The sequence below is a fragment of the Pezoporus wallicus genome, unplaced genomic scaffold, assembly GCF_028554395.1.
Source record: "Pezoporus wallicus isolate ANWC-B61680 ecotype Strahan unplaced genomic scaffold, APGP_CSIRO_Pwel_v1 contig_6580, whole genome shotgun sequence".
Taxonomy (NCBI): domain Eukaryota; kingdom Metazoa; phylum Chordata; class Aves; order Psittaciformes; family Psittacidae; genus Pezoporus; species Pezoporus wallicus.
In genome coordinates this window covers 1,075,919-1,095,000 of record NW_026635844.1, presented here as the reverse complement: position 1 = coordinate 1,095,000, position 19,082 = coordinate 1,075,919, and the positions used below count along the sequence as shown (strand labels likewise).

The following is a 19,082-nucleotide window of genomic DNA, read 5'->3' as shown; positions in this document are numbered from 1 at the left end:
TGGCACATATAAAGCAGCAAAAAAGTAGGACCTGCAGAAACCCATAACTAGCAGCTTCAAAAAATCAGCCTTGTTTATTGCCAGTTGAAACCTCTGTGTGTCTGAGGACACAATCAATAGAAAGTCCCAGGAATGAAAGTTTCACTGTCCTTTCATTTTAGTGTTATGAGTCAGCTGTGTAGCATGGACATGCGACATTTTAAACTTGGGATGTGATAGTACTTTGTTTATGTGTTTGCAGCAGTACTTGTCTGTTTCTTCACAAATTCCAGAAAACTTCAGTGTTCAAAAAGTGATAGCCTTTGAAGCAACACAAGACCAAGCTGCATGTGATACTAATTTGCAAAATATTTGCAGTAAAGACTTGCTGACATTTAAGAAATGCCTATGTGTTTTTGCTATATGCTGTCTATTCAGGAAAACTAATTATAAAATCTGTAACAAAGAGGGGATTTTATTTTTTTTTTCTATGCATCCCTACCAGAGTTCCACAAAACATTTTTCATCAATGTTTATAATTTAAAACATACCAACAAAATTATTTTTAAGCTATATTTTGTGTATACAAAAGGGTCACAGATGGTAAAAAGATTTGTTACTGTGAGGTAGTGTAGCATTTAGTGATTATAAAATTAATCTGTCTCTAAATCTGTTTAAAGAGTTTTTGCCATATAATGAGCAGTATAAATTATTAATATTTTCATGTTCTTGGAGACTTTCACAGCCATAATTTTACCAACACAGCTGTTTGACCCAGTGACATCATGTTTTGCATATTTTTGCATTTTAATGAGTTATTCATTTAAAAGGTTACAAAGAAACCATAACTCATAAGTAATTAAATTATTTAGCAGAAGAAGTATAAGAAGGTCTTCTGACATAGGTCACTGTGGGAAGGAAGGATCATCAGAGTGCCGAATTGCACCTGTTTATTGAAGATAGGTACAAACCAGAAGCTTTACTTTTAGATTGCAAATGGCTGTTTTCTCAGGGAAGTGACTGAATACATGCACATACTAAAGCCAACTGAGTTTTTTGTCATTGAGATAGAAGGATTTTAGGCTGCAGTCACAAACAATGCTCAACACTAAATGGGAGCTGTCTTTCAAGACTTGGATAACTTCACACTACTGTACTACAGACCTTCCAGGAGATTGATGTTTAATCTTTTCCTATAATGGTTTAATACATATAAAATTCTTGGAGATGAAAGGTGAAGTCAAACTTGGCGTCTTAGACTGCCTTCCCTGCAAGCTAAAGATGTTAAAAATCCAGGCAAACCTCTGAGCCCATCAAAATACCTACAGTTTAGAAAGAGAAAATGTTTACAAAAAGATTTGACATTATTCCGAGATAGAAGAAAATTGGGTGTACTTTAAAATAAATTTACTTACTTTTTCGTGTGGTGCTAGACAAAAAATATACTTAAAGCCTTTTTGGAGTATATTCATTATGAAGTACAAATGAGAATAGTTAAGACATACTATGACATTCCTGGGGAGGAGACAAAGTGGATTGGAAAACAAATTTACAGTTAAGAATTTTCACTGTCAGCAAAAGGGATGCTTAAATATACCATGCTTAAAAATACCATAGAAACATTAAAAGAATCCCACAATCCAACTTCACCTCTGCACCTTTCTTGAGCATAACTTTCAGAGAGTAAATGCTATTCTCCATGGTTTCCCTTTCAATAAATTATAACCAATAATTATTTGTTTCTTGTGTGGTTTTACAAAGATTATTTAATACACTGATGTTTCTAATGCATTGCTTTAAAAAGTTAATGTCTATATATATCTGAATAACCTTTTAATTAAAATCTTAGTGAAAAAGTGAAATATGCATGAGGCTCTTGCTTATGATGTTGTACCCCTCTGAAGCTGAAATTTTTGTTGGAAAAGAAAATAAAATACCTTCTTAGGAGTGGGAAAAGCAACTTTCTGAGTTCATATTTTAATTACAGAAGAGGTTCCTATAAGGTGTCATTAAAAGATGCCGGGCCTTGGTGGTAACCGGTGGACTCCTTGTTTCAGAGGTTGTATGGGCCCCAAAGCTGTGTGCACTTAGTAGGAGCAGAAGAAACTGTTCTTGCAGCCTGGGCAGCTGTTGTAGATGGATTATTTGCAGTCTCATCTCCCGCCTGCGTGGCTGGGATGGATTCATGTCCATTCAGCCGCCAGTGATTTTTCCAGATAGTCCCTAGTCTCAGATCAAGGAGAGGTGGTGGGGCTGAGGTTTATTAAACAGCATACAAAGCAGTATTTGAATGTGAACATAGTCCTTTTTTGTTAATTCACAGAATTAAGTTAATGCTATAGCATACTTTTGAGCATTCCACTTGCCATGATAATTTTTTGGTGAAAATCCTAGTAAAATCAGTGCTTGTAAAGGCACAGAAGTTCCCTATCAAGAATATAGTACATAACCAAGGGAATAAAATCCTTATAATTCATGGTTTTGTTTATTCAGTTTTGGCCTTGGGTACATCATAAACCAGGATTACACATCTTACATATAGACATATTTGAGTTGCTAATTATAGGTAGATGTAAAACATAAATTCTTTGCAAAACTTTTTCAACAGTAAACTCAAAATGTGGTAACAGCAAATATGCAAATAGCAAAGTAAAACATACTAATAGCAAATAACAAATAGCAAAGTAAAACATACTAATGGCATACTTTATACTTTCCATGCTGGAAAGCATATATGCCATATATGCATATGCATGCAGATAGATATGGACCCAATACAGTAAAGAATTAGAAGGCAGTAGCACAAAGGAAATGAAGAGTTTATTGGGTTTATAGTTCTAATATCCATTGAAAGTTAGTAGTGCAGCAGGTGACAGTTTGGCTAAGTGTACAGTGAATGTTTTTACATAAATAGCAGTTAGGTGACCTGGGATGTCAGGGTTCTAGACAAGGGTGTGTGTTTGTCAATATATCCTACATGTTTTACAGACTCCTCAGGGAACAGGGGAAGATACAATTTCACCTTTTCTGTGCCAAAACATTTTAATTATATCTTCTTCCAAGTACAGCGGTTCAGTAACCAAGGAGCTGACATTGATGCATGTGTTGATAAAGCTGCAAACATTCAAAATGAGATTAACAAAGATTTTGAGGAAAGGGTGACAGCTAATTTTGCACAGTATTCTGCATCTAATTCAGGTCAGTGTAATGATAGAATATTTTATAACTGTGTGTCATCCAGAGGGACTTTTATGATACTTTGTGTTTTTGAGGATTTGTGTATATGAAAGTATAGATCTTAATACATCATTCAAACGGGTTGTAACTTTTTTATCAAAAATCTATTGGTTGTAGCCATAAACAGGAATAAACTTCAGCATTTAGAAGCAATTTTATATATCCATGAGCATTCATCACAGTAATAGGTTCCTTTTCTCTAATTCACCTTGAAAATACTGACTTCAGATGTGAAATGGAACGAAACTCCTGTGCCCATTTTGCAGCGTTGCTCGGTATTTGCAAAAAGATTAGACTGAAAGTTATATTAAGTGTATTTAAATCATCAAACTGTAGTTTCTTTGTGTCGTGTGAGACCTTTTGAGAACATCTCAATGTATTTCTGCTCTATTCTCCTCCTTTTTTGAAGGCAGCTGACATTCTTCTTTCACTTTTGTGAAATTTTCTCCTTTTTTTATCCACTCACTTCTCCATCTGCTTTCACTTTTGTTTGCTTGGGCCGTCTCTCATCCCAACTTGATAATGAGGAATGCGGTGTGACCCTGACCTCTATCAGCCCATGCATGACCTTCTGACTCCCCCACATAACCTTTAACCTTCTCTTTGACAGCTTGATTAATTACCCTGTGTTATGATTTATGAGTAAGTGCTATGTAAAAATAATAGACAACAGGTGGTCCTCTAAAAACTTTTTGTGGCATGTTTTCTTTTCCTCCCTAACCTGATGAGCTATTTTAAGTTGGGAACTTAGTGGGACAATGTGCATTTGGCAGCAACATGGCATTTTTACGCACTTGGACACAGTGCTGGAATTCAGGCGGCCGAGGTGTAGCTGGGAGGGAAATATCACAAAGTATTAGCAGAGTGCAGTTGTGAAAATGTACATGGGGTGGAAACAGAATGTGCAGTCAACTACATTTTGGGCATTTCAGTCGCAGGTCACGTCTTGAGAAAATTGGTCAAATAATGCAGGGGGAATTTTTCAAGCTGAGCAGTATCTCCAGCAGCTATGGTTTACTTCACTGCACCTCACCAATGACTTCTGATTAGTTGTCATGACCTCATCCCACTATCGCACCTACAGTGATGTACCCTTCTCGTGGAAAAGATGGGAAATGAAAGAACATAGATCTTTCCAGAAAGATGAATGGACGTCACCGTGTCCATTTTAACCACAGACAGGTTTAAGAGCTGAGAGCTTTTGAGTTGCATTCCCCCCGGGTTTGAACTCCAGTCTTGTTATCAGTGATCCAAATCAAAACCTGAACGTGAAAATTCAGGTTGATAAAGCTTAGGAAAATGATCTCTTTCAGACTGTCACTTGCGGTCCAAAAAGTTAGTTACATAGGTCAAAAGATTCCTCTCCAGCCCTGACCTCTCTGGTCACATCTGGTGTCCCATCTTGGTGGATTAATATGCAGAGCTGGATGCTTTCAGCTCATTTATTCATGTACCTCAAATACTTTGGGGTTCTTTTTTTATAACCTAACTCTTGCTGTCAGAGGCAATATTTTTATTCCTTCCATTTCGAACATCTCGCTTGAACTTCAGTAAGAGGCAGGAAGTACCGCTCCATTTCTGGTTCATGTTTTACGGTGGAAAAGGTCCTTCTACGTTGTTCTGGCTTTGTAGTAAAGGTATTGTATTTGAGATTCGTGATTCTTTCCAACACTTGACTTTGTCAGCCTGCTTGTCCTTTCATCATCATTTGCTGGCTCAATCACATATGCTAATTGCATTTGTATTTATGAACCTAGGAGTGGAGTTTGCAGAGTCCTCTGCCTCTAGAAGTAGGTACCTGGAGAATGCTAGTAGTTAGCACATATTACATTTTTCTTACCTTGAAGTGTTAGAATTTGGATTGTTTTGGGTGTTTTAGTCTGAGAAAGAAACTGTAATTGTACCGACTGAACTCGTAGATTAGAGGCTGGGACTTGTATTTATCAGTGTCTGTCCTGATTATTGCATCTCATCACATATACACTAATGGGGGATGCAGCCAAATCTTGGCTTCTGTGCAACATTAGTATTCTATCAGACATGCGGTAGAACGCGGGACTTGGCTTGTTTCAGTCATCTAAAGATTGATGGGGGTGCAGCAGGGTTTTTCCCAAAGTTTGGCTTTTTACTCTGAAAAAACTTTGCACTTTGGAGGGTGGTTTCTGCTTCTGTGTGCACTGGATGCACTCCACTATTATGTATGTTGAAAACGTACCAAATGTTTTAATGAGAGTGGAAGCTTTAAAAACTCCCCTGTATGGCAGTGCTTACTTAGATCATACGTGACTACATTTTAACAATGCTCTAAGCTCATCATAGGTGAAATTGGTATTTTCAGTGACATTCAGAGATACATACTTCTGAACACTATTCTCATATAAAAAGATACTTTTTAATGAATGTGATTTTGTCTTTGCTTAACATGCCAAACACTGTGTATCTTGCGTATTTTTTAATTTTGCCAAAGGCCTTTTTTCAGATGTTAGTGGTCTTGTGTGTTCAGTCTTGCATTGACTTGCGCCCTGTTCAGCCCCATTTCATTAGTGAGGAGTTCCACCTTTTTTTTTTTATTCCTTTTCTGATTGCATTGAACTTTAATGGTGCAGCTATGCCCACACCAAATAATTTTTTCAAAAATTTAATTGTACTTAAAAGCCACATTGTTTACATAGATGTTATTTAGAGCTGAGTAATCCTTTTCAGTAGCAAATGCTTGTGCTAAGGCTGAACAAGAGAGGTTGTTACAGTTTTACTCATCATTTTGTTATTCCATGTTGATTTATACATGTCATTTTTGAATCTTCTTTCTGATGCCATTATTTTATATCTTGCCATTTAGAATGCAGGACAAGGGACAGGCAAATACACTGCATCATTTAAGCAAAACAATCTGAAAAGAGATTACTTCCCTAAGAGAAAGTTTTACAATTTTTAAGATAATTTTTTCTTTTTCAATTATGGGAAAACCTATCTCAGTTACTATTTAATTATTTTAATTGTGCAGACAGGAAACACCTGCTGTCTTTGAGAAATTTAAAAAAAAAATAAATGTAAAGGGAGACATGTTGCACTGCTTAAAATGTAATTGATAAAAATTCTTTAATTAATTTATGAAATAGTGAATTTAAAAATGGAATCATATTTCATCTATTGATGTCTATGTGAAAAATTGACATTGTGTCCTCATAACATTCGACAAATGAGTCATGTAATTTTCAGTTACATAATCAATAACTTAAACAAATTCTACTTCTTTGATGATTTATGTGTCTGTTTTGAGGGCATCTTAAAATGGACACAGAGCTTCAAATCGCTGTAACATTTGTAGACCTGTAATAAACATATGAATTTTGCATTTGGCATCGTATAGAAAGCAAAACAAATCGATAACACAGAACTTCTCTGCTCAAAACAAGCAGCTTGAAATGAACAACACAGAGCCCCAAGTACTATGAGGGCTTGGTCCTACCCTGCCTCTAGCAAGTTCAAACAGCATGCTTTCTTCTGAGGCATATGGTTTAGGGATGTTTGTAAGTTGTGTTCTGTCATGGATTTTGGACTTTGAATTTTCCAAGTTAGAAATCTTGTGTTTTTAGTATGGTGGTGTGTTAACATGACCATAGCAATGGCATGGGTAGGTTTTAAACTTTGTCTTCTTTAGTTTTCCATTTTCCTTTGCTCTTCCCCCTCAGTTTATTTATTTATTTGTTTGTATTTATCCCAGTTCAATTCACTCAGCAGGGTGGGCAGGAGAGCAACATGACAGGAGACCACTTACTCATGGTGCCGTGTCTAGCTAGGAGGCAGTTTTCTCTTTGGCCTACGTTGACCTTTTTTGACTATGTCCCTTACACCACAGACAGTGTCCTGAATGCCTCTTATTTCACCCTGTTTAGCAGAGTGCAACCGTGCCCTTTAACTTGGGGTTTGGTGGGAGGAGAAGCTGTGGCAGACATTTGAGAAGGGCACAAGGACGAGGGGTAGGAACTCCCTTCAGATGCGATTTTGATAACTAGTCAAGTGTGTCCAACTGTAGAAAATCACTGAGTGACAATCTGTCTACCTGACAGTGGCCACAATGCACTACAAGGTTTGTGAATGGCTCTACAGATTAGAATAAAGCGAGCCCAAAGAAAGTGTCTTTTGTTGATGTGGGCTTGGTTTGCTCTGTCCAGCTAGGTATGGGGACCTCTTTGATTTTTGTGCCTAGCCTTAGTGCAAAACGAAGCACCCAATGAAAAGCTGGAATAAAGCTGTTTGGTTAGATAATTAATACAGACATTTCCAAAAAGTAAGTCTTTATTAAATTACTTTTAAAGGACAGCTTGATTTTGACTGGGAACCCATTATAACTTCAAGGACTCATCTGTTAAATGCACTTGCTTCTCTTTTCTGCCTGCGTTTGTGATTGTATCTTCCATGAATATTACAATTCTTGTGTGATTTGCCATCATTTAAAAGTCATAATAAAATGATTGGCTGATTTATTTAAGAATTTATTTCTCATTCATAGATTCATGCATTTTTCAACGCTCAAAAATGAGGCACAAAAATGCAGCTTGTATGCTTAAAAGCTTATTGCAGGTCACAGATTTTCTCTGGGTTTGTTGAATACAGGACGTAATCCCAGAAAAGTTTTAGAGCAGATTTAAAGTCAGTCCCCACAGTAAAAGAGGTGACCTGTAAGCAATATCACTGAATCAGTTTTGGTATTGATTCACTGTTAGGGCTGCGATTGGCTTCTGCATGGTATGCTTGTTGTCAGCTAGACAAAAGGTTTTACTGTTTTAAAGTTCAGTGAATAGTTTTCACATGCTTTTTTACTATATATATAAATATATGAAAACCGTACATCCTTTTTATTTAAAGGTTTTTACTGGCTTGGTCCTTTTTTATTCATTCAGAAGCATTTATTTTGCTTCTAGTTCTCATATTGTTTTCTGAAAAAGTCATATAAATAAATGAATATGAATAAAACAACATATAAATTATTTTAAAGGCAACTTTTCTGATGCTGAGAGATGTGTATAAGCATAAGCATATGCACAGACACATTCACACATCAATAGCCCTTTAATGACAGAAATGAACCAGAATATTCTTAAAATACCCTTCTATAAATTATGTGGTGTGAAGCTGCTGAAATAAATATAAAAGTTTTCAAGAGTATTAAAATAAATGCAAAGCATTTTCAAGCATTAAATCTCCATTTTCATATTTCTTCTTTTTGTGTGTGTGTCTCTTCTAAAACAGGAAGGCTACGGAGTAATAGTACTGAATCCCAATGAGAACTATATTGAAGTGGAGAAGACAAAAGCCCAAGTACAGCTGTCCTCTGATAGCTCAGATGAACCTGCAGAAAAGAGGGAAAGAAAAGATAAAATCCAAAAGGAAACAAAGAAGCGACGTGACTTCTACGAAAAGTACCGAAATCCACAAAAAGAAAAAGAAACTATGCAGATGTATATTAGAGTAAGTTCCTTTTGTTTTGTTGCCCTTCGTTAATCATGCATAGATATGTTTACTGTCCATATTGGCTAATAAACAGCATGCTTTTTTAAAAACAAGCACATTATCAAGATGGTATTCAAAAGTTTGTACAGAGTTCCTGGCTCTTTATTCTATTGGTATTTTTTGTCATTTGTGGAATATGAAGTTTCAGAAGAGTTACAAAACATTCCTTTCTAATTTCAAATGGGAACTTGAAATAAACATGGGTACTATCAAGAAAGGGAATGATTTAAGGAAGACATTGTAAAAATGATTTTATAAACACAGATTGTACGTAAGAAACACTTCATAGTAGAGCTTGGGCAACATACTAGCTAGACATGTCATGCATGCATTTATTGTGTTATATTGTCTTGTAGTGGGGAGGCAGTAGTTAGGGCCTAATAGTTTTTTAACATATTACCTGCTGAATTAATACTGTATTGTGGAAAATACCAGTGTTCATCTTGTGTGGTAGCAGATTTACCCTATAATGTGCTGTTTTCATATGAGCAGCCTTCCATTGTGTTTCAGCTGAACTTCTGAAGGGAGATAAAGAAGGCGAGTTATTAATATCTTAATAAATATTTAAGCTAGAATAGTTTGAGAATTGTGTAATGAGGAAACTCTGTCCCATGCTCTTTTCTTACTCAGTGAACCTTTGCACTTTGTAATGCTACCAGCATGGGATCATTATAGCAGTGCTACCCTAGGATTTCTAATTCTGCAGGGGGCACAAACAATATTATTTGCACTTTGACACATTCTGCTTCATATACATACTATGTATTATACATACAAACTGAGTCATGAAATTTCCAAAGCCCTTCTTAGGAAAGTTAGCATTTTCATTCAGTGGTAAAACGTGTAAACACGTAAAGCAGCACCAGATTGTATTTTTTGTAGTTAAAACAGTAAAACTGCATGTGCCTTTCTGGTGCGAAACAGGGGAAAAACAGCAAAAGATATGTTAGAATCATCTTAAATTTTAATGTGTTCCTGTTAATTGTGGTTTAGCATAATGTTTGAAAGAGAAATAACAGCTGTACTGGCTAGTTAGAAAGGTTTGTAACCTGGATGCAAGATTACCACTAATACCATAAATATTACTGTGTCTTTTGAGAAATAACTTGCTACAGAATATAAGAAACAAAAGGATGCATGTACATATTCAAAGTCAACCATCTGCTGCTTTTTTAGGAGAGATGCTATTCTGACCACCAAACAGACCCTGCTTCTTCAGAGGGCAACCAAACTTGTCTTGGGGTCCATCGAAAGCCAGTAGATGATGTGCTGTATTGTCTAGGAAAAGCATTTAGTCAGCATGCTGGTCAGTGTTCTCTTTTTTTGATAGCTTTTTAGCAGTTCCACCTGCCTGTAGCTTTTTTGCTTGATGAGGCACAAAATTTGGCTCCAGGAGGTTTGACCCCCAAAACATAAAATGCAGGACTCCATCGCATTTTCTTTTCCTCGCAGCTCTGTGCTTCAGATATGACTGTTGACATTCCCTTTATTTGATGTTCTTCAAACCAATGAAAGAAGTAGCTTAAGTTTAGTGAATGTATGGGCAGTGGTTTCTTTTTCCTGGGCGAATTAACTGAAATAGGGTTGTCTGTTGCAGTTGGTGTTTAATTCTGAAAGAATTCTTTGGAGTTTATCTTTTGTTTAACAGTCTGTAGTACAGAGAGGTTTTTGAAACAGAGTGAAAAATGTCCCTTCTTTGGTGTGTGGCAGGACAAATTACTGCAATTTACTTAACCTATCTGTTTCTGAAACAAAACCGAACTACCAATAAGGTGCCATTTACTCTGTTGGATAGAACTGCTCAGTCTGTAGGTGATTGCAAGAGCAGCTGTGAATATAGCACGCTCTGTTCCACCTTCCTGGCTACAGACACTGTTATCAGCCTGTCCAGGCATTGCATGAAACAAACAAAATAGGTAGGTTTAGATTAGACATTAGGAAGAAGTTCTGCCCTGTGAGGGTGGTGAGGCCCTGGCACAGGTAGCCCAGAGAAGCTATGACTGCCCTATCCCTGGCAGTGTTCAAGGCCAGGCTGGATGGGGCTTGGAGCAACCTGGTCTAGTGGAAGGTGTCCCTGCCCATGGCAGGGGTTTGGAACGGTGTGAGCCTTAAGGTCCCTTCCAACCCAAACCATTCTGGGATTCTGTGATTCTAAAATGATGCAGTGCCATATTTGCTGTGTATTAATTGCCTTCCAGACTATATGTCCTGTGGGTACTGCCATTTGTTTGCACCATAGGACTTGGAGTCCCATTTGCTACAACCACAGGCTGCGGGGGCTACAGTGTTAGAGCAGGTTTGAGTAATCTCAAAGACCAGTTTGAATATGACCTTTGTAGTCATACATATATGACTATTATAGCGTACATTTGACTCACAGGGCTCTTGAAATAAGACATATTGTCACTCCACAGAAGTGTTTAAGAAGGGTATATGCTTCATCATGATCTCGTCAAAGAGTTCTGAAAAACCTGAGGAAGCTTACATCATTTTGCTGAGCAGGGAAAAACTGGTGCAGAGAGACTAAATGAAAAATATCCTCACAAGAAGTCATCAACTGGATCTGAAGTTGATGGAAAATTTGTTCCTGTCAAATATGCTGGAGAAATTGTTTCAGGCTGTTAAGTAGAAGGAATAAATATCATCGGTTATGATCTCAAAGGGTCATTGAGATCTGTTGTGATCTGATGAGGAAATGGCATTTGAACAAATGAAAGCTGTCTGGATGATGCTCCCAATTGTGCAGGTAGATTTTCCAAGAATGAGAAAAATGGAACTCTCTCATGGTAAACTTCTTTAAGCATTTTCTGTGTTTTCATAAGGGAAAAGAAAAAAAAAAGCGACTAAAAAAAAAACCTGGGATACTCAAGAATATGTAAAAACAGAGTCTTTACATATGAAAAAGCTCAAATTACACTGTATTTTTCTACAAAATGAGTACAAATAAAAGCAACTGTTGGAGTGTGTAGTGCAATAAGCACAGTGCTTGAAAGATCAAAGTACTTATTGTTTCATGCTGGAAGTTCCCTCAACTATGAAATAATGTACTTTCTGGCATACATTATAGCTTGTTAAAGGGATTGATTTGGTCTGGGCAATAAACATCATGTCAAACATTATGGCACAAAAACCTGCTTAATGTTTTGTAATAAGACAGAATTTTTTGTTCTTAAACATCTGCCAACTGAATTCACAAGTGAAGACGGAAAATATCATCAATTCAGCAACAATCTTATAAATTCAGTTTCTTTTTTGTCGATGCAAACCAAGGAAAAACTTCATGATAATCAGCGTTGACTATAATACTTTATGGTATGATTAAACAAAATCCTCTTACTTTTATATAACATGCTAATGAATACATATGAATTTTTTAATGCTCTTACTGTTCAGATTTTAACAAGCATATTGCCAGCAGATCATTTTAAAGGCATCTGTTTTTTAATGTGTTGAATAGAGGGTTGAGTCAAATAGCTAAATATGTACATACATCCTTATAGAAAACATTTCTGTCCTTACTTATAGATACTACTGTTTTTCCTTAGACCACCAGAGGCTGCTGGTGTACATATTGGCTGATGCTTCCCCCCAGAAACTTCTTGCCTAGCCAACCTTCATTTATTACTGAACTAAACTGAGAATTTGTTGATCTCTAACCTTTTCCTATGGAAACCGATCATACAGGCTCAAATGTGGCATGACTGTTCCCTCCATCATCCAAACCATCTCCACTCCCTACAGATTTTCACATTGTCTTCTCTATGTTAAAAGACACTTAGAAATGTAAATCAATATTTATCCCCTTCTAAATAGCATTCACCACTTAAACAAGTACACTCAGTGGTTCTGAAATTATTAAAGGAAAAAGTAAATTGCATAATTTTATAATGAAAGTAATTTGCAATAATGCTGTTGCCACAGTAGTCAAAGGATATCAAAGAAGCAACAAAGGAAGAGGTAGAAAGAAGTACTTTTATCATGCCATCTGATGGGGTCAGGTTTTCTGGGTAAAAGGATAAGCCTTTCTTACGCCTGTATGCTAGGAATTTTGTCCTTTTTTTTTTTTCTCCACCAAGTTTAGCTGCTTTAATAATTCTTACTGCAAATACTATTTTTGCTGTAGCACAATCTATAACGGCACTATTTATGCTAACAGCCTATCAATGAAATTAAATTAATTCTGGATGTAGCATACTTTTCATAAATAATTTTTACCCTCTTTCTGTGAGAGATTAAATAGAAAAAGATCATGTGCAACTAATTAGTTTGTTTTACTAAAAACAAATGCATCAGGATAATTTGTGCCAGTGTTTATTAATACACGGTTAAGTACGCAGTGAGTGCTGGTGGGCAGGAAATCCTGGCAAGCATGCAAGCACAGTTATGCCATTTCTGCTTATTTGTTCAGTGCGGCTGACACGAGGCATCACCTGACTGAAGGTCACCGCAGAGTGTTCGTTTGTGCAGGGCAGGCTTTCACTGAAGCAGATTTATTCCACGTTGGGGATGGAGCTGCTTCCTGGCATAGCTGTGGTGCCACCAGCTGTGTAGGTCTGGCCCCATGGCCATCCCTGGACAGACACGGACTCCTGCTGCCTACCCTGTGACTTGGCAAGGTGCACGCCGGCTCTCGTCCAGAGCCTCTGCAACTGCATTAGCGTGCTGCTGAGATCAAGCTAATAAGCCCCTTATTCCACCAGAAGAGACAAAATGACAAAATGGTTCCCAAGACATAAGGAACATGCTCCAGCACAGTGAAAGTCAGTGGCAGACCCAGGCATCAGGACTTGAACCTGAAAACTGTCATGCCAGTACTTATACCACAATGCCCTGTTTTTCAGCTCTTTTACAACTATCAGCATTACTTTACCTATACCTCTGAAACAACACATGGTTTTCACTGAATTATAGAATGGTTTGGGTTGAAAAGACCCTTTAAGCTCATCCAGTTCCAACCCCCTGCCACGGGCAGGGACACCTTCCACTAGACCAGGTTGGTCCAAGCCCTGTCAAACCTGCCCGTGAACACTGCCAGGGGTGGGGCAGCCACAGCTTCTCTGGGCACCCTATTCCAGGGCCTCAGCACCCTTACAGGGAAGAACTTCTGCCTAAGATCTCATCTGCCCATAATTGCCTTTTAAAGGCTGTTACTTCTTTGTGTTCTAGAGAAATCTCTTTCACTTCTAAGCAGCAGCAAAATCATGCTGGCAATGGAAATCTCATGACAACTGCTTAGAAACTATGGCTTTATCTATTGGTTTTGTCCCATGTACTACTTGGGCATTCAGAATTCAAAAACAGAGCAGTTCAGGTGCTGGGACATAAATGTGTAGTGACACTTTGGGTGCCACAGGGTATTTGGGATGCCTAAAGAGATCTAGCCCATGTCTTGTAGGATCTGTGCCACCGGAGACCTGAACCACCCTGGCCAAACAAGGACTCTAAAGCTTCTACAGTGGCACCAAGCACCTACAATTAAAGCTCTCTGTTATTCGTAAAGGGTCAGATAAGCAGTAAGTTCCTACAGTAATTTCTGTAGAACAGGAAAAATATGTATATGTCGTATTTCATTCTATAGATGAACATTTTATTCAGCGAACAGGCATCTTAACATTAAATAGCTAAAGTATGTAGGGTTTAAACTATGGTAATATTCAATAATTTGTGCATAGGCTAATTAGCCCCTGCAGTTAAATTAGGAATTTTTTAAAATTCTGAGACTGTAAAGACTTCTTCTGTTATGTTTTGCATCTGATAGTCTGGAAGAGTTGTATTTGTCTTCTTTTCCTTGAGTAGTGAGGAGAAAGATGATCACTGAAGGGAAATTTTGCATCTCTTCAAGAGCACCACTGGCTCTTCTTTCTCCCATACCCTCTCTTTGTTCTGCATTTCACAAGTATGGCTTAATCAAAGAAAAGGAATAAATTGAGGCCATCTAGCTTTGGTGTCTTTCAAACATCCATTACGTGATGCCAACAAAATGTGCATTGTTCAATCAGACTCCTAAAATGTGAGGTAAGCCGTGAGAGTTTCCAAAAGAAAGAACCAGCTTGCATCTCTCCTCCCACCACGAGCTGTGTGGTGCTCCTGCGGTGCTAAAAAAGACTGTCTCTCACAGGTCAGATGAGTCCTCTTACCTTTCAGGTGGGATTCAAGCATGATAAACCTGGCCAGTTAGCTAATGTTAAAGGAAATTAGCTCAGCAGAAAGCAGGCATACTTGTTGAAGGCAAAGGTGAATAAGATTGTTCAAACTTCTTGTACTCAGATACTGCCTGTCTTTGATTGCAGAGCGATTGCAGTGGATGACTGAAAAGACCTCACAGGTCTTCTGGTCCATCCTCCTGCCAGTACAGATTGCTCTCTGCAAGTATCCTTTATAATTTATCTAAGAGGATCAAAGGGTAATATTCTTTTAGCTGATACCCAAAAAAGGATAATATCCTCTAACCTACTGCAAGCAGTTGCACGTTTTGATGCTAGATTTCAGTGTTTTTGGGAAAACCATCAGAAGAAAATTAGCAGGGGCTCATACGCCTGTAGATTCTTTACATGTTTTTTTCTTTGGGACCAAGTCAGACATAAAAGCCTTCATAGAGATGATGAAAATTAATTTCTGCAATAAATATATATAATCATCTTAAAATTAATGATTCTGTTGCAGAATAACCCATTTCTGTGAGGACATGCCACTCCGCTTGACTCCTCAAGAAGTATTTATTTGGTTTAGGTAGGAGGATATGAGGACCGCACAACTATGCATGGAGGTCAGGAAAACATCATTTTGGAGCTCTAGTAAATGAATGTCAACAGGCAGGGAACCAGGTCTCAGGATACACAGTGGGTTCAAGGATGTTGTTTTCAACTCACCTACTACGGAAAACAAAATGACAATTCAGGAAAAATGTAAAGAAAAAAATTTAGCTTTTGGGATTAAGATAAATCTGGTAGTTCCTCTGAAGTCTGCTTGGCTGCCTGCAGCAGTGAGAGCTGCCAAAGGGGTTAGAAATAATGGAGGACTTGGTGGCATGGAGGAGTGTGGAATAAGCTGCCCAGAAAAAATGCCAGTCCCTGCCCTGCAATTCATAGGTGGCTGACAACTCAAAAAATTAATTATTACAGCCCTTTTATTCTGAGTTACATTTGAATACTTACAAGTGGAGGATTTTACTAACTAAAATCCTTACTTTTTGTAAATTTACTTATTGTGCAATGTTACTTTGGATTATTTACGTCATGAGAACAACCTTTATATCTTTAATCAGCTTGTTGTCATCCCTGCACAGGCAAAAAAATACGCCTTATTGTGAGCTCTGAGGAGAACGGACTCATGACCTCTATTCTTGCTATGCCTTGGTGAACTCCATAGCTGATCAGCATGCCCCAGGAGCCACCTTGTACCAGATTCAGAGCCTGAACTTCATTTTCAAAGCATCCAGACAGAAGTCTTTCCCAAGTTTCTCTGTTTTACAGTATACCCAGCCATGAACTAATCTAAATATTGAGAAATCATCCTGTTCCTCTCTTGACTGAATCTTTGTTTTATCCTTCCTGGCTAAACCGGAATGCTAAACAGATCAAAAGCGCTTTTTGCCTTTTGTAGTGGGTGGTGTCGGTAGCAGGGTTTCTCTCCTTAATGGGCTGCATGGTGTTCAGCTGCACTCTTACACACTTTGTTATTTAGCAGTTGATTCTCATTCTCTTCCTCTGTATTTTTTGATCAGTACTTGGCAAGAGTGAATTTGTAATACACAATGAGGTATATTTTCTTTATTATCAACTAAAACTTTAGTTAGTTTTCTCAATAGATAACACTGCTTAGAGAGAAACTACTGAATAAAGTGATACTGAGGTGCGTTTACCAAGAGTTGTATGTATTGAGGAGCCTTAAATTTTTCTGGGCTCTTAAGCAACAGTTTGGGAGCATTTAGTTATGGTACTTTTAGCCTGGGCTGAGAAAACGTCCGTGGGTTAAGAGCTTTCAACAAATACAGCTGCATTACTCCTATTACTGTCAAACAGTGTGAGTGATTACAGGGATTGCACACCAGGGTTGCAGAGGCTATGATTCCCTTCTGCTGTTAGATCATATAGCAGGAGGGATCCTTAGTTCACTATCAGGATGTGCTGAAATAACTTGCCATGTATCCCCCAGCAAAGTGACAGGTTTTTAGTTCTTTAATGAAATATTGCTCCTGGTTGCTAAGCCTGTGCACCTCTGAAAGTATCAGCGAAAATCATAGAATCCAAGACTGGTTTGCATTGGAAGGGACCTTAAAGCCCATCCAGTTCCAACCCCCGCCACAGGCGGGGACACCTTGCACTAGACCAGGTTGTTCTAAGCCCTGTCCAACCTGGCCTTGAACACTGCCAGGGATGTATGTATATAATATAAATACATGTATGTGTACATACATATGTGTGTGTACATATATGTATATATATATATATATCATCATATATTGTTCCAACCCCTTGCCACAGTAGGGATGCCTCCCACTAGACCAGGTTGCTCCAAGCCCCGTCCAACCTGGCCTTGAACACTGCCAGGGATGGGGCAGCCACAGCTTCTCTGGGCTTCCTGTGCCAGGACCTCAGCATCCTCACAGGGAAGAACTTCTGCCTAAAATCTCATCTCAATCTCCCCTCAGTCTTGTTAAAGCCAGTCCTGTCCCTACAGCCCCTTGTCCAAAGCCCCTCTCCAGGTTTCCTGTAGCCCCTTTAGGCACTAGCAGCTGCTCTAAGGTCTCCTGGATCCTTCTCTTCTCCAGGCTGAGCAAACACAGCTCTCTCAGCCTGTCTCCAGAGCAGAGCTGCTCCAGCCCTCACAGCATCACTGTGGCTTCCTCTGGACCCTCTCCAACAGGTCCCAGTCGTGCCTCTGGGTTTGTTGTGTCCTCACTAAATTGAAAGAGTGGAAGAGTTGTTATCTCGTAAATGTCTTACTTTACAACTTACATATGCTCTGGGGTCACTTAAATTTTGATCAGTCGTTATACCTATAATGCAGTGTGAATTTTCCAGGGCAGGTCCCCCTTACACACACAAAGTGCCTGTGCCTACACTAAAACACACAAAACCTACATTTTTGTATGTGTTCAGCATCCTGCAGACTCTGCAGGAAGTGAGCTCTGACATAGATCGCCTATCTAAATCCATCCGCAGGTCCTGAAGGAGTGGGCAAATGAAGTTGGAGAACCACTGTCCGTCATATTTGAAAAATCATGGCAGTCAGGTGAAGTTCCTGAGGACTGGAAAAAGGGAAATATAAACCCAATTTTTAAGAAAGGGGAAAATGAATGACTGTCGTGGTCTAAGCCCAGCTGGTAACTCAGAACCACACAGCCGCTCACTCACTCCCCCGTTTTCTCCCCCCACTCCCAGAGAGATGGGGAGGAGAATCAAAAGAATGTAACTCCCATGGGTTGAGATAAGAACAGTCCAGTAACTAAGGTATAACACAAATCACTGCTGCTACCACCAACAATAAGAATGATAAGGGAAATAACAACGGAAGAGAATACAACCAATCACCACCCATGGACTGATACCCACCCCAACCCCAGCAGTGATTTATCCCTTTTGGGTAATTGCCCCCAGTTTATATACTGGGCATGACGTGCTATCTCTTTGGCTAGTTTGGGTCAGGTGTTCTGTCTCTGCATCCTCCCAGCTTCCTGTCCTCCCTGAGTCCCTGAGACTCAGAAAGTCCTTGGTCAGAGTAAATATTACTGAGCAACAACTAAAAACACTGGTGTTATCAGCATTGTTCCCAGGCTGAAAGTCAAAAAGCACTGCACCAGCTACTAAGAAGGAGAAAAAAATGACTGCTACTGCTGATCCCAGGACAGTATCCAGCCCTTATTCCATACCATTCACATCATGCTCAGATTGCACATTTTCAACATACTATCACTCTTGTGTCATATATATGCATATATATACATCCACAGAGAGAGAGAGAAAGAGAGAGAGAGATCATTCCTTAGTGCATGGACCAATCCCTATAAAGCTGCTGAGTCCATGATGTCAGGCTCCATCTCTTGTAACAGTCTTTCAGAGCAGAAGAGGCTGTGTGCAGTATTCACACTTGTGAATAACCTGGGCAATAGTGTCCATTGCTAAGTCCACCCCTTGGTCATGAGTCCATCTCTATGTTGCATCTCTGCCCTGACGGCTGAAAGTGTCATGGGGCCTCCAGGCTCAAAATAATTCACTGTGTCCTTCAGCAGTTTCTGCAGCTTGTTGCTGGGGACTCCATACAGTTGCCTTCCATCTCCAACGCTTCCAAAGCACTGGAGGGGCCCAGTGGACTAGATACTTGCCCATACTGTCCCACACACCCTGCCACTC

The 19,082-nt window shown here is 38.8% G+C and overlaps 1 protein-coding gene across 2 annotated transcripts in view; it reads left to right on the top strand.

The window, feature by feature from the left end:
- Positions 1 to 19,082, top strand: part of FAM172A (family with sequence similarity 172 member A) — a 275,992-nt gene that overhangs the window by 115,065 nt on the left and 141,845 nt on the right. For both annotated transcript variants that reach the window (XM_057398370.1, XM_057398371.1), the window contains exon 6: positions 8,470 to 8,688. In XM_057398370.1, the coding sequence (XP_057254353.1) occupies positions 8,470 to 8,688 (219 nt within the window). The remainder of the gene's footprint in view (positions 1 to 8,469; positions 8,689 to 19,082) is intronic.